This window comes from Notamacropus eugenii, chromosome 6 (assembly GCF_028372415.1).
Source record: "Notamacropus eugenii isolate mMacEug1 chromosome 6, mMacEug1.pri_v2, whole genome shotgun sequence".
In the NCBI taxonomy this organism is placed as follows: domain Eukaryota; kingdom Metazoa; phylum Chordata; class Mammalia; order Diprotodontia; family Macropodidae; genus Notamacropus; species Notamacropus eugenii.
This window is the reverse complement of record NC_092877.1, coordinates 177,687,754-177,712,350: the sequence shown is the minus strand read 5'-3', so window position 1 is coordinate 177,712,350 and position 24,597 is coordinate 177,687,754. Positions and strand designations below refer to the sequence as shown.

The following is a 24,597-nucleotide window of genomic DNA, read 5'->3' as shown; positions in this document are numbered from 1 at the left end:
AGTATAAACTTAGTAACAATGAAACTCACTCTAAATCCTAAATAAATGCGAATTTCCTCTTGTCTGTTAGGACGGTGATATTAAGGGAAAGGAGGAGTGTCACACACATACGTACACAAAATAAACTTGTGTGTATGTGGTTTTTTTCATCAGTGTTATATCTTGTGTTTCTTTGACTTATTTCTTTGATCAGTGGCATTGAAAAAATTATCTATTGCCAATCCAGGGCAAGGGAAAAGTTGGAAAGCCCTATTCCTGGTCCACAGAGATTTATACCCTCAAACTGCTTCTGCACCTAAGTAGATCCAAAACTGATGGGAAAAGGGTACTGAAATAGAGGATAATAACAGTTATATTGAATTAAAGTCCGAAGCTATGAATTAAAGTCCATAGCTATGGACAATATATGGCATATCAGAGCTAAAATATAGAAGTTTCAGCTACTTTTGGCAGTAGATGGAGATGCTCACTAATAATTTAAAAAGAAAAGATTTCTAGCCGCTCATAACTTGTGTACACAGTCATGAATACTTCCTACCTGATAATCCTTTTGGCAAATTCAGATAGTCTAAGCATCATTTCCCTAATTTTGTGATCTCCACTGAAGTCCTTTCCAGATGCCTTTTTGAATCAGCTTAGTTTGGAGAAGCCCGTCTTTAGGCTGATGATGAAGTTTTTGATCACAAAAAATATTTAAAAAAAAACAAGCTTTTTACCTTAAACACACAAAAAGAATATTTCTATATACAAAAAGGATTCATATATGAAACCATGAATCTCCATTTCATATTGCTTGCTTTTTTGAAAAGTGTGTAACAAATTCCACCCTTTAACACTTGTACTTGTTCTGAATTTCCTTCTTTCTCTTCTATGCACAATTTTAAATGTTTCAATGGCATTTTTGTCAACTATCCCCCACTGCAATGAAAAGCCAAGAGAGGGACCCCTCCCCCCACCTCTTCCCCCAAAATGTATAATCAACCAAAACAAAGTCATAGAGAGGCCACATCTAAAAGTGTAAGTCTTGATATTTCATCACTGCTTGGCAGGCCATCACTTTTCTTTCAGGAGGCAAATGACATGCTTCATCAAAGGATTTCTGAGGATGTGATTGATTGTTGCCCTGATCAGAATTCTTAAATCTTTTGAAGTTGTTTTTATCTTTGCAGGGTTATCCTTGTTTAAATTGGCTTCCTGGTTCTCCTCACTTCACCTTGGATCAGTCCATACTACTCTACATTCTCTGAAATCATCTCTTCTGTCTTTTCTAATAATTCAATAATTTTCCATTACGTTCCTATACCAAAATTTGTTTAGCCATTCCTCAGTATTCTAGTTCTTCTCTTTTTAAAAAAATTAACCTTTCACTATAAAAATGGGCATATCCTTTGACCAGGCAGTACCACTTCTAGGGCTTTATACCAAAGAGATCATAGAAATGGGAGAAGGAACCACATGTACAAAAATATGTAAAGCAGCTTTTTCATGGTAACCAAGAACTGGAAATCGAGGGAATGCCCATTGATGGGGGAATGACTGAAAAGGCTACTATGAGAAATGACGAACAGACAGACTTCAGGAATACCTGGATAGGCTTATATGAACTGATACTGAGTAAAGTGAAAGAACCAGGAGAACATTATACACAGTAACAGCCATAGTGTGTGAGGACTGTTTTTGATATGACTTAGCCTGTCACAGCAGCGTAAGGACCTAAAACACTTCCAAAAAACTCATGATGTAAAATGCCATCGACACCCAGAGAAAAAGCTATGGAGTTAGAACACAGAATGATGCCGATTATTTTCTCTTTTGGTATGTTTGGCTTTGTTTAGTTTTTTATTCATGCTTTTTCCCATTCACTTAACTCTTCTGTGCAACATGACTAATGTGAAAATGTGTTTAATAAGAATGTTATGTGTAGAGCCCATATAAGATTACGTGCCATTTTGGGGAGGGAGCTGGAAGGGCGGGAGAGAAAATTTAAAACTTATTTTTTTCAGTCCTATGATTTTGTTCTCATGTTTTTTTGCATTGTCATGGAATTGTAAATTTCCATTTTCTCTATTCTCATTTTTAGAGAGTTCATTATTTGTATAAGGCTTACAGTTTTCTCTTCTAAGCAATTCTTCTCAATGTCTTTCCTGCAGAGATCTTATTTTTATTTTATTTTTTAAATCTCATGCTTCTTTCTTTAGATATTCATCCAGGGCTTGTGGAAAATCCATTTTTCTTTATTGAGTCTCTGCTTTTAGTTGTTACAGAGATACTTCCTCTTTATAAGCTGTATTTTCAGGGATCACTGAATCTGCAGTAATTCTTTATAATAGCTGTTGGGACTTTCTTTAGTTTGCTTATCTCTCCTGCTTTAATTGTTGAACTGAAACTTTTTTCCAGGGTCAGGTTCTAATCTCTTCTGTACTCTTTGTTAGGGTGCTTGGCCCAACTTTGTGTCAGCTTTTGTGCCCTTGATTGCTTCACAGTTGTCTAACTCCTGTGGCTAGACTTCCCTGCATCTTTGAGTTTCAAAATGATATAGGGGCTTTTGTGGCATCTCAGAATCATAGCGCTAGAGTAGCTGCAACACCTGGATGCCTGAGTTACCCATGTCTGAGCACTGCCACACAACATTGGTTATATTAGGGGACCCTTCATTCTTCTTACCTCTGGACGCAGAACCTTGTAGGTTGTATGAGTCTCTATCTTGTTACTGGTTATGATGGAAGGCTACCGGCATTTGACTGTGCTACTTCTAAGTTGCCAAACCTTTCCCTTTCCTACTTCCATGTGTTTCTAGAAGACTTTTTATAGTTCTGGGGAAGAAATCTTTTTCTATAGTTTCTCATTGTATTTCTTTATTGGTGTTCATTTTGGTACAAATTTTAGTCTTTTGCTGGATTAGGTTATTGGAACCTGAGAGGTCTGATTCCATTCATGCTGACATCTTGAGCTCCTTATCATGCACAAAAACTCTTAAAAACAATCAACCAAGTCATAAGAGAGATTAACTTATAAAATTGTATATTCTTGAATTAAATTCCTTGGAATTTGTGCTTATGTAACTATAATTAATCAGAAATATGCTTGAGTCCATGATAATGTCAAAAAATTTATTTTCTCTAAATAAATGTATGAGGTCACCCTTTTAATCAACTCAAGCTTTGGAACTGATTTATTTATTGTTTTGTTTTTAGAAAAAAAAGAATAAATGATAAAGTTCTTCTAACATTAATCATTATCTCTATAAATTATCTAGAAAATATAGTGAGAGTTATATAAATATGATACACAGCTGAAAATGTCTAGTGTGAGCTCAAAAAAAATCATAAAAAGTATCAATTATAGGACTTTTCCCTGTATATTTAGTGTTTTTAACATAAGACAAAACTGCCAAAAGTAAGAATACTTCTTTCCAGGATCTAATTATATTCAGTTTTCCAACGGCACACTGATAATATTTTCATGAATGTTTTGATTTGACTGTGAATGCATCATTTAAACCACAGAATTGAAATTTCAATATATTTTGTTAAGAGCACATGGCACTAAAAGAGTTGAGTAGTTTTTGTTATACGTAAGTATTCTGTGAAGAACTCTTTATTTATTCATTTGTTTGTTTTTACGAAACAAATCTCAGATAAATTCTGGAAAAATCAAGGAAAAAGAATAACTGCTAGACATTTTTTCAAGTTTTAAAAAAAATTGCCAAGTTTGCATCCTTCAGCTTTGTGATCCACCACCCATTATTAGTCGATTTCACACGAGAATCTGTGCACGGCAGAGTTGGAAGGATAAAGTGAAAAAAATGCCAGAATGTCATTAGGCTATGCACATTTGCTGAATTGGCTTTCTTGCTTTCCTGTTTTTCTGCAATTGATTGCTCAGACCTAATGATTAGTGAGGAATAAATTGAGGTGTGATTTCACCTTGAGGGAAGCTTTAGAGCATAATGTCTTCCATGGGACAGAAGTAGTGGTCCCAATCCACCAACTCTGGAAGCCACTTGTTTTTAGTGAGACTGCTACTCCAAGTTTCCTAGTTATCAGTTTAAAGAGTTATTAGTTAGATAAAGATTTTCTTTTTCTTGAAATTTTATTTTTCCTTTACTTCTTTATAGAATTGCCTATTTAATGTCATGTTTGTGTCTGCTTAGCAATATGAATAGTACCCTACTAATCCTCCACTCCTATTACAAGTCCTTCTCTAGATTCCAGAATTTCTATGTAATACTAATATCACATAGGTGTACCTTTCAGAATACTTTAAAGTTCATTATTTCTCAGCACAGAATGGTCCACAGCACAGGTACACGGCAAGCCCCAAACCTCTAATTCTTTGGGCCTACCATTTTTGGAAATAGGTCTCTGATATAGGCTCTACATATACCTTCATATTAAATGTATTTTCACTTTGGTCACGTTGTAAAGAAGACTATATCAGATTGCACGCCATCTTGGGGAAAGAGAAGAAGAGGGGGAGAAAATTTAGAATTCAGAATCTTATGGAAGTAAATGTTAAAGACTAAAAATAAATAAATACTTAAATAAAAAACAAATAGGTCTCTGTTTTACGAATGTCCCTTTTTCCTGACTGTCACTCATACTTTTCTTGTCCCTGGAACTTCCTGCACCTAGAAACTTTCATTCTTGAAACATTTAACTCCTTTGCTGAGTGATGCTTCCCTGCTTGTAGTATCAGAATTCGGTAATCATTTAGACAAGTCTACTAGAGAACTAGACCCTCCCTGTAAAACATGGCCCTCATCTGAATTGCCACGTTTTGTGAGACAGATCATGTGCCCACACCAAACTGGGGGGACTGACAAGAACCTGTTACAACATGGGGACCAAGTTAGGAGGTCTACCTCTCATTGACTTATTGATTTCCTTCCTTCTGCTGTGGCCCAAAGATTAATCTCTGGTCTACTCTCCCTTTTTCTAGCTGAATTCCAGAGATTTCCTGTTCTTACTGAGAACCAATTTGCATACTTAGTTCTCTCTAGTGGCTATCATGTATAGACATTTGATTTCTCTTTCCTTTACCCATTCCTTATGCCCCAGAGTGTCACCCTTGAGTAAGTTAAAAACGTTTTCTAAATCTGCTGCTTTTAGCAGTGCGACCTATCTGTTTTTCTCATTCTTTTTCGAGCAGCCACAACAGACTGAGGCAAGTTCTCGTGCTATCTTTGAAACTGCTATACAGAAATCAGAGTTTTCACAAGTGTATGGTCTTTTGGGGGTGAGGGGGAGGTATTCCAAATATGTAAAATGAGGGGGGAGTTCTACTCGCTATTGAAAGTGTGAAAACTCAGAGAAGAGTTTGAAACAATTAGCCCAGTTACTTGTTAACAGAAAGTAACTTAATATAAAACCAAAAGAAATGGGGAGTTTAATCATTTGAAGTTAAAAGGTCTTGAAAAATAGGAGAATCCAAAAGAACTTAATGAATGCAAAACTTGCCAAGTGGGTCCATTAGAACCATATGTTGAAACCATTTAAATGAAAACCAGCTGGCATGATACCATTGTCTTTTCTGTGCATCTGTTGAACAAAAAGCTATCCTCATACATCATTATGCCTTTTGTTAAATGAACTTTGCTTCTTAAATTTCAACTGAGGTAAGGTAAAGTGTTTCTTTAGCATTCCAGAATTAGAAGTGTAGAAATTCCACAATGGATCATTACATGGCTGCCTGGCAATAATTTTAAAAACTCCTTAACCATTAGAGGTACCTGCGCTATCCCCCTGTTCTAAAGGAGTACATTGTTTGTCATTTTAATGTTCTGAATCAGTATATAATATGAATGCAGTCTGAATAATTCCTGTCTCCTACATTAATTGACTGTTTAATAATCTTCAGTCTGTTTCAAAGCCTAGAGCAACTACTGCTGCTTAGATGATTAGAAAATTGTTTCCAGTTGTAGAGATCTATTTCCTGTTGTTTCCTCTGGCAGTGATTGCAGACAGGCCTCCCCCAGTCATCAGACAGGGTCCTGGGAATCAAACTGTAGCTGTGGATGGTACTTTAGTCCTCAGCTGTGTGGCCACAGGCAGTCCAGTGCCCACAATTCTATGGAGAAAGGACGGACTCATTGTCTCCACCCAGGATTCTCGCATCAAACAGCTGGAAACAGGAGCCCTACAGATCCGATATGCCAAGGTAACTCGAATTACTTCCTCTAGATTTCTGTTGTGTTTCACTTTGTCTTTACTTCTATCTACTAGTATTTCAGCCTCTAATTTTAGAATTCATAAAATGTGAAATAGCAGTATATTACAGTTTCATTTTGCTTCTTGGGCCTTTCAAATGTTCCACAATCTCTGTTTAAGTAGCCTTGTATTTTTATGCAGCCCGTGGCAGTAATTTAAGTATTGTTTATATCTTGTGAAAACTTCTCTAACACAAATTGAGGAAAACATTTTGGAGATTACAAGAGAGAATCCTCTCAAGTAGTAGTATGAGACAGTAATTGGAGAAAGTTTTGTTTTTTTTAAGAAACGTAAATAGCAGTTCAGAATGCTGCAAGAATTCTTCACACGTGAATATGAGGTTGGTAGATTGGTTCAGCATTCTATAATTATGGAATGTCTCTATCCAAACAAAAGTAAGAAGTATTTCCATACTGAGTGAATATTCAGAATTAAAACATTAAAAGATGAAAAGCCTCTAAGTTTATGGGAACAATTTAAGGATTTATTTTCCTGATACAACATAGCCAACATACCTGTTTTTGCAGGATTGTGTTACTTTTTCTGTCCTTATTTCCTTTTTCTTTATAGGTCAAGATTAAACAAGCTCAAAGAATATATAGTGAAAGCAATAAACATTTACAGTTTGCTTATTTTCTATCTGTAGGTCAGCATCTTTGTTTCTTTTTTTAATAAGCTATAACATTAAACATCTCGTGATTATCATACTTATTATTGTTTAGTTATTGTAAATGCCAGGGGACATTAACTTGGCTTCTTTTTTGAAAACTAAAATGATAATGGTCCTGCTTATTTCAGTGTTACCCAGAGACACAATTGTCATCTTAGTCATAGATTACTGTATTTAGTTCTTAGATTGGTTTAGAGTTAGATTTGGGGGCCTATGGTTATTTATTCTCTCAGCTGTTAGAAAAGAGACTTAATTCAAGTACTAATTTGTTCTATCTCATAATCACTAAACTACTTTAAGTAATTGGTTGTGCATATTTATTTCTCAGTACCCCAACTACAAAAACTTAGGAAGGAACCTTTTCTTTTTGCTCTTTTGTTTTATTTACCTTAATTTTCACACATATAACCCTGAAATAATGAAATACAAATTCAAGTATTATAGTTTTTAAAATATTTTTTGTGGGTTTATATTTGGCAAAACATATTCAACCTTGGTAATGTGATTCAATTCATTTGACCTTTAAAAAGGTTTAGAGACCAATAGTTATTGAGATTCTTCAGTTTTTGAAAAACAAGTGTTAATGCCAGCGTAGTAAAATCTTTCATTTGCCTTACTGGGTAACATGATGCAGTCAAATTTAATATGAGATGGGCTTTTCTGATTCTTGTCTTATAAAATTTTTCTGTTCACATGCAACAAAATGTTTTCAACAAAAGAGGAAATGTTATGTTTAGAGAATTCTAATATAGTTCTATCCACATTCATAGGTTATATGCAGACCTACCAGATGACTGAGTTCTTGATTGTTCCAAATGTTTATTTTCTGTCTTTCTCAGCTGGGTGACACTGGCCGGTACACCTGTGTTGCATCAACTCCTAGTGGTGAAGCAACATGGAGTGCATACATTGAAGTTCAAGGTAAATTGAAGATTCCTCATTTGTTTGGTTTTTTTAAAGCCTATAAACTAAGATATGAGTGATTACTGAGAAAGTAGTCATGATGAGACCCAAGTGTGTAGGCATACATATGTGGAAACAGAGATGTGTACATTTCACTATGCATAGACATATTTCTTCTGGGTTTTTTTTTGTTTCTTTGTTAGAATTTGGAGTTCCAGTTCAGCCTCCGAGACCCACTGACCCAAATTTAATCCCAAGTGCCCCATCAAAACCTGAAGTCACAGATGTAAGCAGAAATACAGTAACATTGTCATGGCAACCAAATTTGAATTCAGGTGCAACACCAACATCTTATATCATAGAAGCCTTCAGGTACTGTAAACATGATATATGCTGTTTCTCATACTTTGAATTCACAATTGAGCACACATGTTCTAAATTGTATTTATCTGTACTTAGCCATGCATCTGGTAGCAGCTGGCAAACTGTAGCAGAAAATGTGAAGACAGAAACATTTGCCACTAAAGGACTAAAACCTAATGCAATTTACCTTTTCCTTGTGAGAGCGGCTAATGCATATGGCCTTAGTGATCCGAGTCAAATATCAGATCCTGTGAAAACACAAGGTAAAATGAATTTATTAAACATTATGATGCCATTTTATCCGTGTAGCTCATGATTTTACTGCCAAATAATGTGTATTACAAGTCAGTACTGAATACGTAAAGATGTTCTCAGAAATACCCAGCTGACCTTTAGTATTCATCATGAGCAGAACAGAATGAATAATGTGAAAGATGATAATGTTTCTCATTTTGTTGTTGTATTTTAAACTTAAATGTATCATAGTTGAAACACAATTTAGGTTAAGGATATAATGAGTTATAATAATATCATAAATGATTTTTTGCTATTCAGATTTATTTTGTATATTAGAAAAATAGCTTCTCCACATCTCAACTGTGAAAATGTTACAGATATTATAATTTATAATCTACTGTATATAATGAAAATCTATAGCATATGTTTAACATATTTAAAACTGGTTGACTTTTACTAATATTGATATGCTGGTCCCTAGAATCTAGAGGGTGATGTTGTAGAATTATAATAAAATTTGATTAATTCTACCTGGAAATCATATGAATGTAGGAAATAGTTAAAAAAAACTGCCATAAGAACAAGGAAAGTTCTAAAATACTTGTGTTCAGTAATCATTCTTTATAATATAACTTGATTATCTAGTTCTAAAGGTTGTTCAGCATCTTTTGTATTAGGGTATCTGTGAAGCCTTGATAAATCTTATTTAAATTACAAATTCATTTTTCCCCTACCCTGAAACAGATAGGAGAAAGAAGGAATTATAGTCATTTAAAAATTGAGCTTATAAACTTTGAAAATCACCCAATCACTGTTTATCTCTTTACCCTTGAGAATAATCGTAATAGAACAACAGCATAACAGAGCAAAATGAGCAGTTTATTTCCAGCTCCAACACTTACCATTCATGTTGTTTAGGCAAGTTATTTACCCTCTCTAATCATCAGTTTTCTTGGCAGTAAGAAGTATTCACAATGTACTTTAAAGAAAATTGCTCAGTAGATCTCTTTCCAAAATAATTTTTACCAGGTATATATTTGTACTAGAACTGTACTAGCAAGCTATCTGAATGAGCTTCTGAACGTCACCATTTTGTATGTTGAGAGGAGGCGTTGCGTTGTATAAGGTTTGGTCCATGAACAAAATTACAGGAACAGTAAGAAAGCGCACTAAATCCAAAGAGTTGTTAAAAAATTAATTAGTATTTTTTTATTCAATAGTCATGATGCTAATAGACATCCTTACTTTGTCCCTGGTCTAATTGGGAAAGACTCTTCAGATGAGACTGGCTCTTGGCTTTATATAGAAGCAGAAAGTCCATTTGTGTTCTTTTAAAGGAACAGATGTTCCATCTTTACAAGTTTTCTGTATCTGCTTATATAATCATGGTTCTATTTCTTTTGGTATTATTCTAGTCAGGGATGTTTGTGGTTTTCTGATATTACTGTTTTAGATCCACTGTGCTCACAGTGTATGATGTTGTGATGTGTTGTCAGTTTTCTTAGAAATATTTTCTTTCCTTCTTTCTTCCCTTCCTTCCTTCCCTCCTTTCTTCCTTCCCTCCTTCCTTCCTTCCTTCCCAGCCTTCCTCCCTTCCTTCCATTATGTAATATTTTCTTGTTTCCTTTTGTAATTCAGCTAAAGCATGCTGTATTTTGTTGCTGACCCTTACTGTACCTCTGTAAACCTTTTATCTTTCAACTGTGTTTCTTATAAACATATATTGTTGGATTCTGCTTTCTAATCCGGCCTGTTATCCTCTTCTGTTTTATGAACGAGTTCATCCCATAAACATTTACAGCAGGGATCATTCATCATGCGTTTCCCTCCATCCAGTCTTTGTATACTTTTCTTTCTCCTTGTGTCCGACTCTTTCTTTATAAAGAAGAAAATAGTAATCATGGAAAATTCTGTTTAGCACTAGCACTCTAGCTTCATTCAGTCTACTTCGGCTTCCTTTTCCAACTCTTTCCCTTGCATAATCACAGGTTTTTCCTTTTAAATCTTAATTCTTGATCTACCACCCATAGTTAGAGTTGGTTTTGCTTAGGGCTAATTCCTCCTTTAATGTGCCCTCCCTCTTATTGCCCTCTCTACCTTCTCTTCCTGTTTCCCCATTGAGTTCTCCCAACTTCTGTATTGTCTTCCATCCTCTGACTAATGTAGATGAGAATGAGAAGCCAGTATCATCTGCTCTCCTACCTCTTCTTCCTTGTCTGTATAGTACTCAATGTATGAACATCAACATATGCAGTAATTTCCCCCAAACTTCCTCTTAGTTATTAAACTCACATTCATTAAGCACTTACTATGTGTCAGGCCCTGAGGAAACAAAGATAAAAGCAAACAGTAAAACAGCCCATGCTCTCAAGGAGTTCACAATCTCTTAGACAGATAGGTCTGTCTTACTCAACTCTGTCTCCATAGATAGATAGATATAGATATAGATATATCTGAAGCGTAAATGTGCACCTTTTATCTCCCCATATTAGAATATATAGAATTTACCTATGTTTAGTCTCTTAGGATTGCTTGCCAATTCTTAGCTTTTTATGATTCTCTTGACTCCTGTGTCTGTGTTTGTTTCTGTGAAGTTCTGCTATTTTCATAATAAAACTCTTAGTTGTAAGCCTGTACTTTTGTCTTCCCAAATATTGTGTTATGGGCTATATATATGGTCTGTTTTAGTAATGACTGCAAGCACATGATCTTGTGCTTCTTCCGTACTCGAATTCTGTTGTTTTGACTTCTTGTAATATTTTTTTTTCTTGGCCTTGGACGCTAAATTTTAGCTATTATGTTCCTGGGAGGCTTTCTGTTTCTAGTTTGTCCTTGATTTTTAAGTGATCTGGATAGTTTGCTTTTATTATCGCCTGAAAAGTGATGTCTATATTCTTTTTAACTGTTGGTTCTTTCAGGTTTTCTGATGATTTCTAGATTCCTAGATTCTGTTTTCCATGGCGGTTATTTTTGCTTTAAGATATACTTTTTCTGTTGTTGTTTTATTTTTCAGTCTTTAGGTTTGTCTTAAAATTTCTTGTTTTCTCACTGGTTTCTATTTGGTCCGTTCCAATTTTCAGAGTTTGTTTCTTGGCAAGATTTTGTACCTCTTCCTCCAAGCTGTTAATTCTCTTTCTAATTCTATATACCAGAACACTCATTTCTTTTCAGATTTTACTTTAGAGGTTTCATTCATTTACTACATTCTCATTCCATCTCTTCCAGGAATTCTAACTTAACCTGTAGTCGGGCTATGTTTTCTCTTGAGGCTTTGCTTATAAATAAATGTTTTGGAGTCATTCTCCTCTGAGTTTGTGTCTTGTGCATCCCTTTCTCCCTAACAGCTCTTTGTGATAGAATTCTATTTATGTTTACCCATTCTTATGTCCAACTTCCTTACTTCAGACTTTCTATTAGAGGCCAGTTCTTTACACTTCTGGAGGGAATATTTAGGCCATGCTTGCTGCTACTTTTGTGAGATATCAAGTATTGTGTAAATCTAGGATTTTAGGGTCTGCTCAAGCTGAGGACTGATAATCTTTTGATGCTTCTAAAATGCTCTTATTCAGGGCAAAACCTGATTGATGTACTTCTGGTCTGAGCTCTGCATGTTTCTGGGTTTGGATCTAAACCGCACTCCTGTTGACTTGCCATTAGGTAATCTGTTGCTGGACTTAGCCCCCATCTTTCAGATAGAAAACTCTGCTGATTCAGAGTCTGGGCTGGCTTCCTGTCTGGGTTATTCCTCTGTAGGCTTCAGACTGGGCTGGGGAGTTAGAACTGTGTGACATTCCTCTGCTTTGTTCTAGGGCTTAGAGTCGTGCAGCTGCTTCTTGCTTCTCTACAGGTTCCTCATTTAGTACGCACACTCAGGCTGGTAAGCACTCCGTGCTTTGACTGTGACTCCTAGATGCAGGTCCTCTCCTCAGCCCACACTGAATTTCTGACACAGCACTGGGTAGTTAGCAACAGAACTGCTAGTTAACACCTTTTCTTGCTTTTTGTGTAAAGTTAGGCTTCACTATATAATTCTGGAAACTCTTCTTACCATGGCTTACAACAGTGAATAGGCCTTCGTTCAGTTTTGCCCATTATCAGCCCCTCTCATGCTTAATATTCACCCTTTTTTCTTTCACTACTTTTTAATTCTTGGAAGTTTACAAAACTAGAGTCTTTACTTTAATCTGTAGAAATTTGTGAATGAAATAGGATCTACCCAGAATTATGAAACCTTCAACAAATGTGATAATTAAGAAACAGATAATCATCATACTTTTCTCGCACTTAGACCCTCTTCCTACTGACCTTTTGTAGCTAACATGTCATAGCATAAGACCTGGATTCAAGTGCGGGGCCAGTTATTACTATCTCTATGACCTCAGACAAATAATCTAACTTCTGAGCTTCAATTTACCTTCATAACAATATGTATATTATCTGTCTAAGAGATCTGTTATAAAAAAGTAAATGAGAAACTGAATATTGATATATACTGATTTTAATAATTTCATAAACAATAGACTTTTTTTTCCACGTAAAGATTATATTTTGGAAATGTAATTGTTCTTCCTTTGCCTAAGAAAAATACTCTTTCCCCTTCCAACTTCTTAAAAAAATGGGGGCAAAAAAAGGTCATATGAGATTCTATGTTAATTTAAAGTCAGGATTATAAAGGCAATTCAAAGTAAGATTTGAGCCGTGGTGAAAAAAGTATAAAGAAAGAATAGTAGCAGTAATGTAGTTCTTAATGTACTTTTGATTTGTCTTCAGAAATATATTTTTGAGGTTAGGAAATTCTACTTGTTTGCAGATATTCCACCTACAAGTCAAGGGGTGGATCATAAGCAGGTCCAGAGAGAACTGGGGAATGTCGTCTTGCACCTTCACAATCCTACCATCCTTTCTTCTTCTTCAATTGAAGTTCACTGGACGGTAATATTGCTTTTCTTTTCAGTTTTTTGAGCCTCACTTGAAAGCTGTATAAAGTAGACTGATTCGTTATGAGGTCATATGGGAAAATATTCATATTTATAAAAACCTTTAAAATTCAATCATTACTGATAATGATGGTTACATAACAGGTTTATTTGTCCCATAAGGTGATTGTTAAAGTTTTTCATGTTTCTGTTGTATCCATCTCTTCTTGATCTGATTTTGGAGTTTTCTGGACAGAGTAGTTTCCCATTTCCTTCTCCAGCTCATTTTATAGATGAGGAACGGAGGCAAACAGGGTGAAGTGACTTGCCCAGAGTCACACAGCTAGTAAGTTTCTGAGGCAGGATTTCAGTTCATGAAGATGAGTCTCCCTGACTCCAAGTCCACTGAGCTACCTAGCTGCTCATGGAATGACACAGGCAACTTTAAACAGAGTAGAAACTTGTTGATTATTTCATAGTGTGTTCCAGCTGTGACCTTTAGCTATTTCAGAATGAAAATTCCTAAAAGATTAATAACCCTGAAGATGCTACCTCTGAATCATTATTCCAGATATATTTATAAAATTTTGACAAAGGTTTTGGCTTCATTTTCAACACAAAAAAGATAACATTCTTAAGTTGTATCCCTCATTCCCCCAACTGTGTCATTGTTGCATGTGCCTTAGTTTAAAAGGAAAGTGTCCTTACTTTCGATTAAGAAATAATCTTGAGGGGTAAAACGTAATTTTGCGTAATTTTCACACTGTTTCAAACAATCTAGAACGGGCTGGATTCAAGGTCTCCACTATGACATACTGGTTATGTGATCCTGGGCAAGTCGTTTACCTTTTCAGCATCATAGATTGTAATCCAAAGACTCTTTATTTGTTTTGGAGTTTTTAATATTCATTTTTTTCTTTTTAAAAAAGTTTTATTCATTTTATTTTTAACTTAAGGAATAAAACAAGCATTCCCATAACCTAATAGAACAGGGGGGAAATGATGATTGTACATGAAACTGCAAATTTATTATGTACAACTTGCTCTTCCTTTTAAACATATAATAAAGTTATCATGAAACTTTCTTTTCTTCTTTTTTCCTTCCCTTCATTTGTTTTTTAAAATTTGGTTTCCAAATTCTCTTCCTCCACCAGCTCCTCCCTTACTCACTGAGAAGGACAGCAGTATGATGCCCATTATACATGTGGTGGCATGTAAAACATTTACACATTAGCCATGTTGTCCTAAGGGGGGGGGCAAGAAAAACAAAGTGAAAAAATGATGTTTGAGTCTGTGCTCAAAGTTATCAGTTCTATCTCTGAGTATGGATAGTATTTTTCATCATGATTCCTTTGGCATTGTCCTGGATCACTGTACTGATCGTAGTACTTAAGTTTTTCACAGCTTTAAGAGAGTCTTTAAAATATGACTATTTCTGTGTACAGTGTTCTAATGGTTCTGCTTACTTCCCTTTGCATCAATTCATGTAACTTTCCCAAGTTTTTCCTGAAACCATCCCCCTCAACATTACTTTTATCACAATGATATTCTATCACATTCATATACAACATCTTGTTCAGCCATTCCCCCATTGATAGACATCCCCTCAATTTCTAATTCTTTGCCACTATGTATAACTGCTAAGCCCCAAAACTCTGTCATTACAAGAAAGTGTTAGCCTGCTTTGCTTGAAGTAGTTTCCTTGTCTGTGAGTCTACTATACCAGTGAAATCCCAGGTCCTGTGTGCCAGCTGATGAACAATGGAAATAAACAAACAAAAAAGTCCTGTGCTTCAAAGAGTGCCTGTTGTTGTGAACATGACATCCAAACAGATCTGTGTGTACAAGATACTAAAAGTGTAAATGACAGATAATCTCCAAGGAAGGACACTAACATTGGAGGAGGATGGAGAAGAGAACAGGGTGGCAAAGAACAGATTCTTGTAGAAAATGGGATTGAACCCAAGTCTGGGAGTAAACTAGGAAGCAGAGGTGAGAACAGAGAGCATTCCAGGGATGGGAACAGTGGTAGGAAGGCATAGGAATAGGAGGTGGACTGTCATGTATGAGGAACAGTAGTTAGACTATATGCAAGGAAATAGTTTTAAAATGCAGAAAGGGTAGGCAAGTTCCAGGTTTTGAAGGGTCTGAAATGCCAAAGAGCATTTTATATTTGATGTTAGAGTTAATGTAGATGCCTTGATGTTTATTGAATTAAGGGGTGGTATAGTCAAACCTTAATTTGGTAGATGCTTGAAGTGATAAGGACCTGCACATGGGAGGAGGCTGTGTGAGTGGAGGAAGGAGACAAATACCAGAGATGTTGTGAAGATAGAAATGACGAAGCTTGACAAAAGATAGGATATGTGGGGTGAATGTAAGTGTGGAGTAAAGTGGGACCCTCAGATAGGGAAGTTTAAATAGGGGAAAGGTTTGAATGAAAAAAAAAACACAATAGATTCTGTTTTGGACAGATTGAGTTTAAAACATAGGTCATCCAATTTGAGATTATCCAAAAAGTAGTTCATGATGTGAAACTGCAATGTAATAGAGAAGGTAAGGCTGGATATATAGATTCAACAATCATCTGAGTACAAATAATTGAACCCCTTGGGAATTGAAGAGGTCATCAAGTGAAGTAATGTGGAGAGTGAAGAGAACTTGGGACAGGGTTTTGAGTGGGATGCCCATGATTACTTAGCATAACCTAGATGAATATACTGGAAAAGAGAGTGAGGAGGAGTGGTCAGAGATGTAAAATGAGAATCAAAAGATGAGCAATGTCACAAACACCTTGAGAGAAGATCGAGTATGAGTATGTTTCATCAAATCTACAGAAAAGTCCAGAAGCATGAGGACTGAGACAAGGGCATTAAATTTGGCAGTTAAGAGATCATCGGTAATTTTGGAAACAGTAGTTTCACTTAAATTATAGAGGGTTTAGAAGCAAGTGAGAGAAGAGGAAAGGAGGCACTTAATACATAGAGCTTTCTCCAGGAAGTTAGTTGAGAAGGGAAGGAGAGATACAGGATGATAGCTAGCAGGGATCCAGTGAAGTTTTTGGTTTGGTTTGGTTTTGACAATATAGGAGATGAGCAAGTTTTTAGGCAGCAGGGAAGGAGCCAGCAAATAGGAAAAGTTTGAGAACTAGAGCAAGAGTGGGGAGTAATAGAAGAGTCAACCAGTTGGAAAAGATGGGAATGGATGGGATCAAGCCTGCATGCTGATTGAGTCACCTGAGCCACTTCATGTAAGATGAGGAAGTGAGAAGAGGAAAGGGTGAATGGTGCTGAATTCTTGGTGAATACCACAGTTTTTTTCAGTGAAATAGGAGACAAGGTCTTCAGTCGGGTGGGTTGGGAGAAGGGTGGTGTGGGAAGTTTGGGAGGGTATGGAAGGATGTCTTTGCTGCTGTGAATGCTGGTTAGGTTAGGGGACCTAGTCAGCATGGTTTCTTGTTACTCTCCAGTTTCATTCAACAACATATGAATAGCAGTGAAGGAGGTTTGATCAGTGATAGAGCAAGGGGGCAAAGGATTCAAGTGTAGAGAATAGTATAGTCTTAAAGGAAATAGTTTACCGAGATGTTGAGAGAGGTAATCTAGAAGAATGTAGCTAGTTTATAGATAGTGACTTGGTGAAGAACTGAAGGTGGAAGGATTGAGGATCACATTGAGAATGAAGAGCTCAGACTAGGTGTCCTGAGGCATAGAGAAAGATGAAAAATCATAAAAGATTATAATCAGATCACAGAAGTTTGAAGTTCATGCATGTGGAGGTGAGACACTTGTAGATGAAAGATCAAAGGAAAGACCCTTTGTGTTTGTAGCTAAAGTAGAGCAGAGGAATAGGTAAAGGGAGCTGAGGAGATTGAGAAATTAGAAAGTTAGCAGTTGAGTAATATTATAAATTTATTTTGAAGTTCCGTCATACTAGGGCAGATTATGAGGAGGATTGAAAAGCTATGAACCAGGCACTGAACTCATTGGAGGAGAAAAGAGAATGTCTCAGGTGTCAATAAATAATGGTCCAGTCCTTATCCCTTTCCAAGTTTTAAACAAAGTTCAAATATAATTCAGTTTCTTTTCTTCCTTTTTTTAAAACAAATCTTTATAGAAAATATAGCAATTTGGTTGAACTCTTAATGTTCAAATTCTTTTCTTTTTGCAACATGAAAATTTGATCTTATATTTCACTGGAAAAGAATATAATGCTAATTGACATTCTTACAATTTTTACAGGTGGATCAACAATCTCAGTATATTCAAGGATATAAAATTCTCTATAGGCCTTCTGGTGCTAGCCATGGAGACTCAGAGTGGCTAATTTTTGAAGTTAGAACTCCAACAAAAAATAGCATTGTTATCCCAGAACTCAAAAAGGGAGTAAACTATGAAATTAAGGCTCGACCTTTCTTTAATGAATTTCAAGGAGCAGATAGTGAAATCAAATTTGCAAAAACCCTGGAAGAAGGCAAGTATAATTGTTTTTTTGTTTATTATGGTATGTTCATTAGCTATTGTTATTTTAATTGAAATTAATAAAAGCACTTGTAAAATTGATGCTATTGAACAATTTTATTTAATTAAATTGCATTCAGTTGGGAAAGTTTAAATGGCTCAGAGACATAAAATACTATAGTGACGTTTTCAAACACACGAATATATATAATAAATATGTAGACATGTCATATAATTTCATGAAGAAATGACATTCAAATGTCACTCACTACATTTTAGAATATATTTGCTTTTTAAAAAATATATAATTAAGCCCTCTTCATCAGTTCTATCTTGTTTTCAGTGAACTTCATATAAAAATGACTTACTTAAAATTTAATTTCTAGTGAAACGTTCTAATTCTTTTATTTTTCCCTTATTATAAAGACCAGGTTCCAAATTAACTAAAGACTTTGAATTTTTTTTTAAATTAATTATTAAAATATCAGGTTTTTCTCTCATCTTAAAAATTATTTGCATGAAGTTTGGATGTAAGTTCCGAAAACTTTCAGATAATACTTAAGCATCACTTCATATTGGAAACATCAGTGACTTTTTGAGGAGAATAATAAACCAAAATTTTAATAACTGAGAGACTTCCTTTCATTCCAAGCCTCATACATACCTGGAAAAATATGAAAGAAGGAAAATGGAAAAATATATCCTTGAATATAAAAATTTGATGAACACTCTAGTGAAGAGATTTTGACATTATTAATATAGGGAAAGGGGAAAAAGATTGTGTCACAGAAATATGTTTTAAAATATGAAATGTTTTGTCTTTTAAAATTATATTTATCCTTTTTCCTGGTTATTAGTAAGAGTTGATTTGGACTGTGAGTCAAAGAGACATTTAACTTCTGGTCTATCACATAATCTGGAATATTTGTACCTTTTCCTGAGAGAATAAAAAGAGGATGCAGGGGGAGGGAGCATGAATTTGTCCCAACTTCTTCACAGAAATAATTTGATTTGGTTGGGTGAAGCTAAAAGGGTCATGTTAAAGAAACCAGATTCTATAAGTCATATTATAACCTTCTTTAAAGGCTGACAGGCCCTATACAATTTAAGCAGTGTCTAGGCATAAGTAAATAGATGTAAGGTTTAATGACACATGAGATGATTTTTATATGCTTGCAGACTATATGCATTTCATTAATTGTAGATTTGATTTGTAAATATTCCTAAACTGTATGTGCTTGTATGTATACGCACGCATGCACACACACACACACCCCCATAAATATAATTTTTTTTTATTTAAACAGCGCCAAGTGCTCCACCCCAGAGTGTAACAATATCAAAGAATGATGGAAATGGGACTGCAATTCTAGTAACTTGGCAGCCACCCCCAGAAGACACCCAAAATGGAATGGTCCAAGAGTATAAGGTAACACACTTTCACTGAAAGAGACCAAAGACGCTGATGAACTTGTTTGTGGATACTTGGCTCCATCTGCTGGTACAAAGAAATACACGTAAAGTGAAATTTCACATTTCTTCAGGAATTCTTTATGGACATTACACTAGAAAATTGCTAAAGGTCAATTAATTAAAAATCACAGATCCTTCCTTACCTTTACCCCAAAAATGATTTTTTGAAAGAAAAAGTATGTGTATTTGCAAAACAGAAAAAGAAATAACATTTCATAGATACAGCTGTTATAATGTAAAATAAAGATTCATTATCTGTCCTCAAAAATCTCTCCTTCTTCCAGATGTCTTGATTTCTTTTGTGGACACTGTCATCCCAAGATTATAGTCTTGTAAGCTTACAATTATGAGTAGTCCTTAGCTCTGCATTATAGATTTTTAAAAAAATATTTAAAATAATAATGCCATTTTTCTTAAAACAATATTCTAAAAATTACATTACATTTTGAGGTGAAAGCATGCTGTGATTAGCATTTTCTGTTACATGAATTACTTTTGCATGAGATATATTTCCTAACATTTAAGATAGATTTCACTAAAATTAATATTTGTCTTCTACAATCAACACCTTTGAAAGAGAGATGGTTCTAGAACCATGGGATCTAGGATCATGATTGTGTCACTTATTACCTCTTTGATCTTGGGAATTTCATCTCCCCTCTTTAGGCCTCTGTTTCCTCATCTTTAAAATAAAGGAACTGAATTAAATGATCTCTAGGACTTATATCTATAATTGATATATTTAATAAATGTTTTTAAGAGTGCAGATTTGAAGTAATGATTGAAATGGAAAATCGGAAAATAGTAATCAGTAGAAAATAATAGATTAATGAAAATTTAGATCTGGAAGGAACTTTTGAAATTACCTAATCCTCTGAATTTACAACTAACAAAACAGGCTCACAACAAATTGTGACTTGCCTAAGGTCACACAACTAGGAAATTCTGGAACTGTAACTAAAACCCTAGCATGCCTTTGCTTCCCCTGAGATTTATGATTGTCGCTTCAGATGAATACTGTTATTATTCCACTATAGTGGGATTCCTCGAGCAACCTGTAATTAATACTTCTTTGTGTAAACTTCTGTTTTTTAAACATTAAAATACACTAATACATTTATTTGCTTCAATAAATGAAGTAGACCAAAAATAATAGAATCTTGGATAATTCAGAATTTCAGTGACTTAATTCCTTAAATTAATCGCTTGGATTAAGTTAGGAAAAGCTGATTCCTTTACCTTTTGTAAAGTCTCTTTCAGCTCTATGATCTCTGTTCTTATTGTACAGTACAAGAGTCACTATTGATTCATTATAAAGACTCATGGAATACCTTCATCTCTACAACTCACTCTCTCTGCCTGTTGTCACTAACTTACGAACTACCTGGAGTCCTAGGAAAACCTTTGTAAAATGGAAATGAGAAGACATTAGAGTCTATGACTATTTTCTTACTTAATCTGAGAATTACTATTTCACAACTTTAATTTTCACCTGAAATAAAATAAAAGAAAGGCCTTGGTAGGAAACCGAGATATATCTAGGGCATTGGTCTGTTCTAAAGGCAGGGTAATTGAGAGGGGATTTGAACAATGATGTAACTTTTTCCACTTACTTATTTTAAAATGTTTATTATGACCTTAACATCCATAAGCGTGTATATTTCACTAGACAAAACATAAAATCCAGATTGTTTATAAAACTTTGAACATTAACATAACTCATCTTTTAAAAAAATGTATAAAATGTAACATGATAGTAACAAAACATCCCTGGTTTTCTTTGCCCCATCTAAGCTTCCTTTTGCTATTTTCTTTGTACATTTTGTTTCATTGATCCTTATTTTTTTCATTTGCATTCCAGTCTCTGTCCACCAATTCTTCCCCTAGAGATGCCCTTTGTAACAAATACAGTGAAGCCAAAGCAATCAACATACTTTTTTCTATGACATCACATCATATTCTGCACCTCTTGTCCATGCCTGTAAGAGGCGGGAAGCATACTTCTCCATCAGCCTTCTGTAGTTGTGATTGATCACTGCATCGATCAGAGATCTGAAGTCTTTCAGAATCATTTTCCTTAGCATTATTGTGGCCATTGCTAAAGACTAAGCAGTAATGATACTGGTCAGTGGCCTGATCAGTAATTTCAGGGGCAGTCTGCCAGAGAAGACGAGGGAATGGGATTGAGGGTACAGATGCAGATAAATTACCCTTGGTAAGGAGTAGGCTCCCCTCTTCATCTGAGATTGGAGGGAAAGAATGAAAGATGATTTTCCAGGATTTGGAGATGTGGAGGAGGATAGAAAGAGCTCATAGTGAAGGGTTTCTTTTTTCTCTGCAAAGTAATAGTCTCTGTGGGGTGTATGATAGAGTTAAGTAAGGAAGTGTTACATAATAGAATAAAAAGAGATTCGGAATCTCTGCTTTTAAGTGCATATTCACACTTTTCAAGTTTATTTCCAAGCTGTTCAGGGGCAAGATGCTGTGGTTTAGTCGATAGAAAATGGTACTTTAATAATCTCATTTTCTCTTAGCGAGGAAGAAAAAAATTTTTTTTTGAGATTTAAAGTGAGATGATGTCTCAGCTCTCAAGCAAAATAGTGTAATTTAGGCATTCTCCACCCCTACCCCACCCCCACAAGGAAATGCAAGGGTAGAGATCTCTTAACTTCATGGTCAATTTAAAATAATAAAGTGCCTTTCAGATTCTGATTGGAACAAAATCAGTTTATGGCTTAGCAGTTAGGTACAAAATCAGTTTAGGAGCTGTGTAATGTAATTGCAAAAAATATTCACAAAGAAGTCTTTATTTTAAATCAGTCAGACCTTGAAATAAAGAGGTAGATTTATGCATTCAGAGTGTATTAAGAAAATGTTAACTTTGGAAAACCAAATGATCTTTTAGAAAGAAAGAAAGCAAGAAAGAAATTATACAGGTAATGGTGGATTCTAGTTCATCCATTTATTTCAGACCACAGCATGCATTAAGCTATGCAAAAATACATGTGTCAGAAGACAGAGTTTTTCACCACTTCAAATTCTATTATGTGCAATACAAAGCTTTTCAGATGACAATTTTCTATATATCACTTTCTTCCTTGGAACCAAATCATAATATCATTAAAGAACGTGTCAGTATTTTTGAGCATTCTTTAAAAACAGACAAAAACACTAAATACAATTTAATTAATGAAATCCAAGGCCCAGCAATTTTCTGAAACTTAGCCCATATAATTTCTCAATTCAGATATTAAAGACAAGCTATTTGCAAATGTGCAAGAATTTGTTTCAGTTATACATGTTTTTTTTTTCCCCCACCAAACATATCTCTTATCTGTTTAGTTTTTCTAAATCTGTTTGTGCTTTTGGTAGCTAAAGTTATGCCCATGTGTAATTTAAAGTCCAATGTGGTAACATTCTCTTGTTCCTAATTAATCTGGAAGTAGCAGAGCCTGGATAAAGGTCTTAGAATGATTATTTTTTAATGATCACTATATTTGAAACCTTTTTCATTGAAATTTATGTCAATGTTATTAAATATACTTATTTCAGGTCCTTGACTTTAACTGGTTCACTTAAATTGAGTGCATGTAAAAGTGTCTTTTTCTGATTAGTCCTGTTCAAATGATTCATCATGACATTGGAAATAACCCTGTGTTCTTAAATACCATGCCTGAAGAGCACAGGCCCTGGCAGGTCTTAGCAGAGTTAAAGAACTTGGAAGGGAGGTGCAGTAACAGTATTTGCCTGTCATCCACCAGGATCACAGATGAAATTCACCAGTAAGGATTGAAGAGACTGTCCACATAGATGTTACATAAACGGGTGTTATAATTTAATGAAAAACATCCATTAGTATTGTCATACTCAGTACAAAGATTAGCATCTCATAATGATCTTGGGAGGCCAGCGTCAGAACCACTGCCACCACTGTTACCGTCAGTGCCACCACTGTTACCGTCAGTGCCACCACTGTTACCGTCAGTACCACCACTGCTGATAATCCTTGTTTGTAACGTGTTTGTGTGTGTGTGTGTGTACACATATATATACACATTTATGTGTATGTGCGTATAGAGATATCTTCATTCATTGTATATATACATATGTGTATGTGTACATAAATTTGTATGTTCTGTAGTCTCTGTGACCACCTTCTAGCACTACATGCATACATGTGTATACATATATATTTGTGTATATGTACATATATTTAAATTTTGTGTGGTATTTAGAGCTGGAAGGTGATCTTAAAATTCTTTTGTTCTACCCTACTCATTTTACATTTAAAATTTTGACACTCAAGTAGAGAAGAAATGACTTGGCAGTGGTGATGGAGCTAGTAAGTGCAAGGGTATAATGTCACTGGAAGTGGGAAGCTATAACATATGATGCTTATGTAGTCTATCAGCATCTGAAAGCAAACATTGATACGTTAGTTTGATGCTTGGAAAACTGAGACCATCTGCCCTTGAGAATCTGCACAGATTCAGAAATTTTCCTTACTTGACACTTATTATATTCCTACAGGTTTGGTGCCTGGGCAATGAAAGTCGATACCACATAAACAAGACAGTGGATGGTTCTACCTTTTCTGTAATCATTCCAGCTCTAGTTCCTGGTGTTCGATACAGTGTGGAAGTAGCAGCCAGTACAGGAGCAGGATCCGGTGTGAAAAGTGAGCCACAATTCATCCAATTAGGTAAGTCCCGGTTGTTAAAAATGTTTGGAAGTTCATCTTTATAAATTTTGCCCTGTTTTTAGTTTTACGAAATCATATGCATTTTTAGGTAGAGGAAAGCAAAGGACATGATATTTATCTTTAAATTAAATGTTGTTTTTTAATTAATGACATATTTTCTCTTCCTCACTGAAAAAAAAGTGAAAAAAAAACCAAGCCTTGAAACAAACATTCGTAGTCAAGCAAAACATTGGCAATGTCCAAAAATGTGTCTTATTCTGCATATTCAATCAAATCACGTCTCTGTCATGAAGTCATTATTTTTCATCGCTAGTCCTAGCATTAGTAATTTACCTGTTAGACTAATCTAATTTAGAAAAATTTCAAAATCACTCAGAGTATAGAATTATAGGGCTAATATAATGTTAAGAATTAAAGATTTCCTACCATATTGGTACCTTGTAAAAAAGGAAATACAGGTGTCTATTATTAGGGCTGTAATGTAGACCACTGGTATATCATGATGGAAGTGACAAATTTTATATATTTAACTATTTCTAAAGCTGAAATTGTGTTGCATTTTCCAAGTAAGTACCATCCAAATGCATATTATGATACAGTTTGACATTTAGACTTGAATTTTTGTTCAGTCACAGGCATCAAAGCAATAAAACAACAATTTAGT

At 35.0% G+C, this 24,597-nt stretch overlaps 1 protein-coding gene across 5 annotated transcripts in view; it reads left to right on the top strand.

Moving 5' to 3' along the window:
• The window catches only part of ROBO1 (roundabout guidance receptor 1), a 1,297,074-nt gene that overhangs the window by 1,206,823 nt on the left and 65,654 nt on the right, over positions 1 to 24,597 (top strand). For all 5 annotated transcript variants that reach the window (XM_072621629.1, XM_072621631.1, XM_072621627.1 and 2 more), the window contains 8 exons: positions 5,954 to 6,159; positions 7,719 to 7,800; positions 7,986 to 8,154; positions 8,242 to 8,408; positions 13,193 to 13,314; positions 17,540 to 17,771; positions 19,066 to 19,187; positions 23,762 to 23,933. In XM_072621629.1, coding sequence (XP_072477730.1) covers positions 5,954 to 6,159; positions 7,719 to 7,800; positions 7,986 to 8,154; positions 8,242 to 8,408; positions 13,193 to 13,314; positions 17,540 to 17,771; positions 19,066 to 19,187; positions 23,762 to 23,933 — 1,272 coding nt within the window. The remainder of the gene's footprint in view (positions 1 to 5,953; positions 6,160 to 7,718; positions 7,801 to 7,985; positions 8,155 to 8,241; positions 8,409 to 13,192; positions 13,315 to 17,539; positions 17,772 to 19,065; positions 19,188 to 23,761; positions 23,934 to 24,597) is intronic.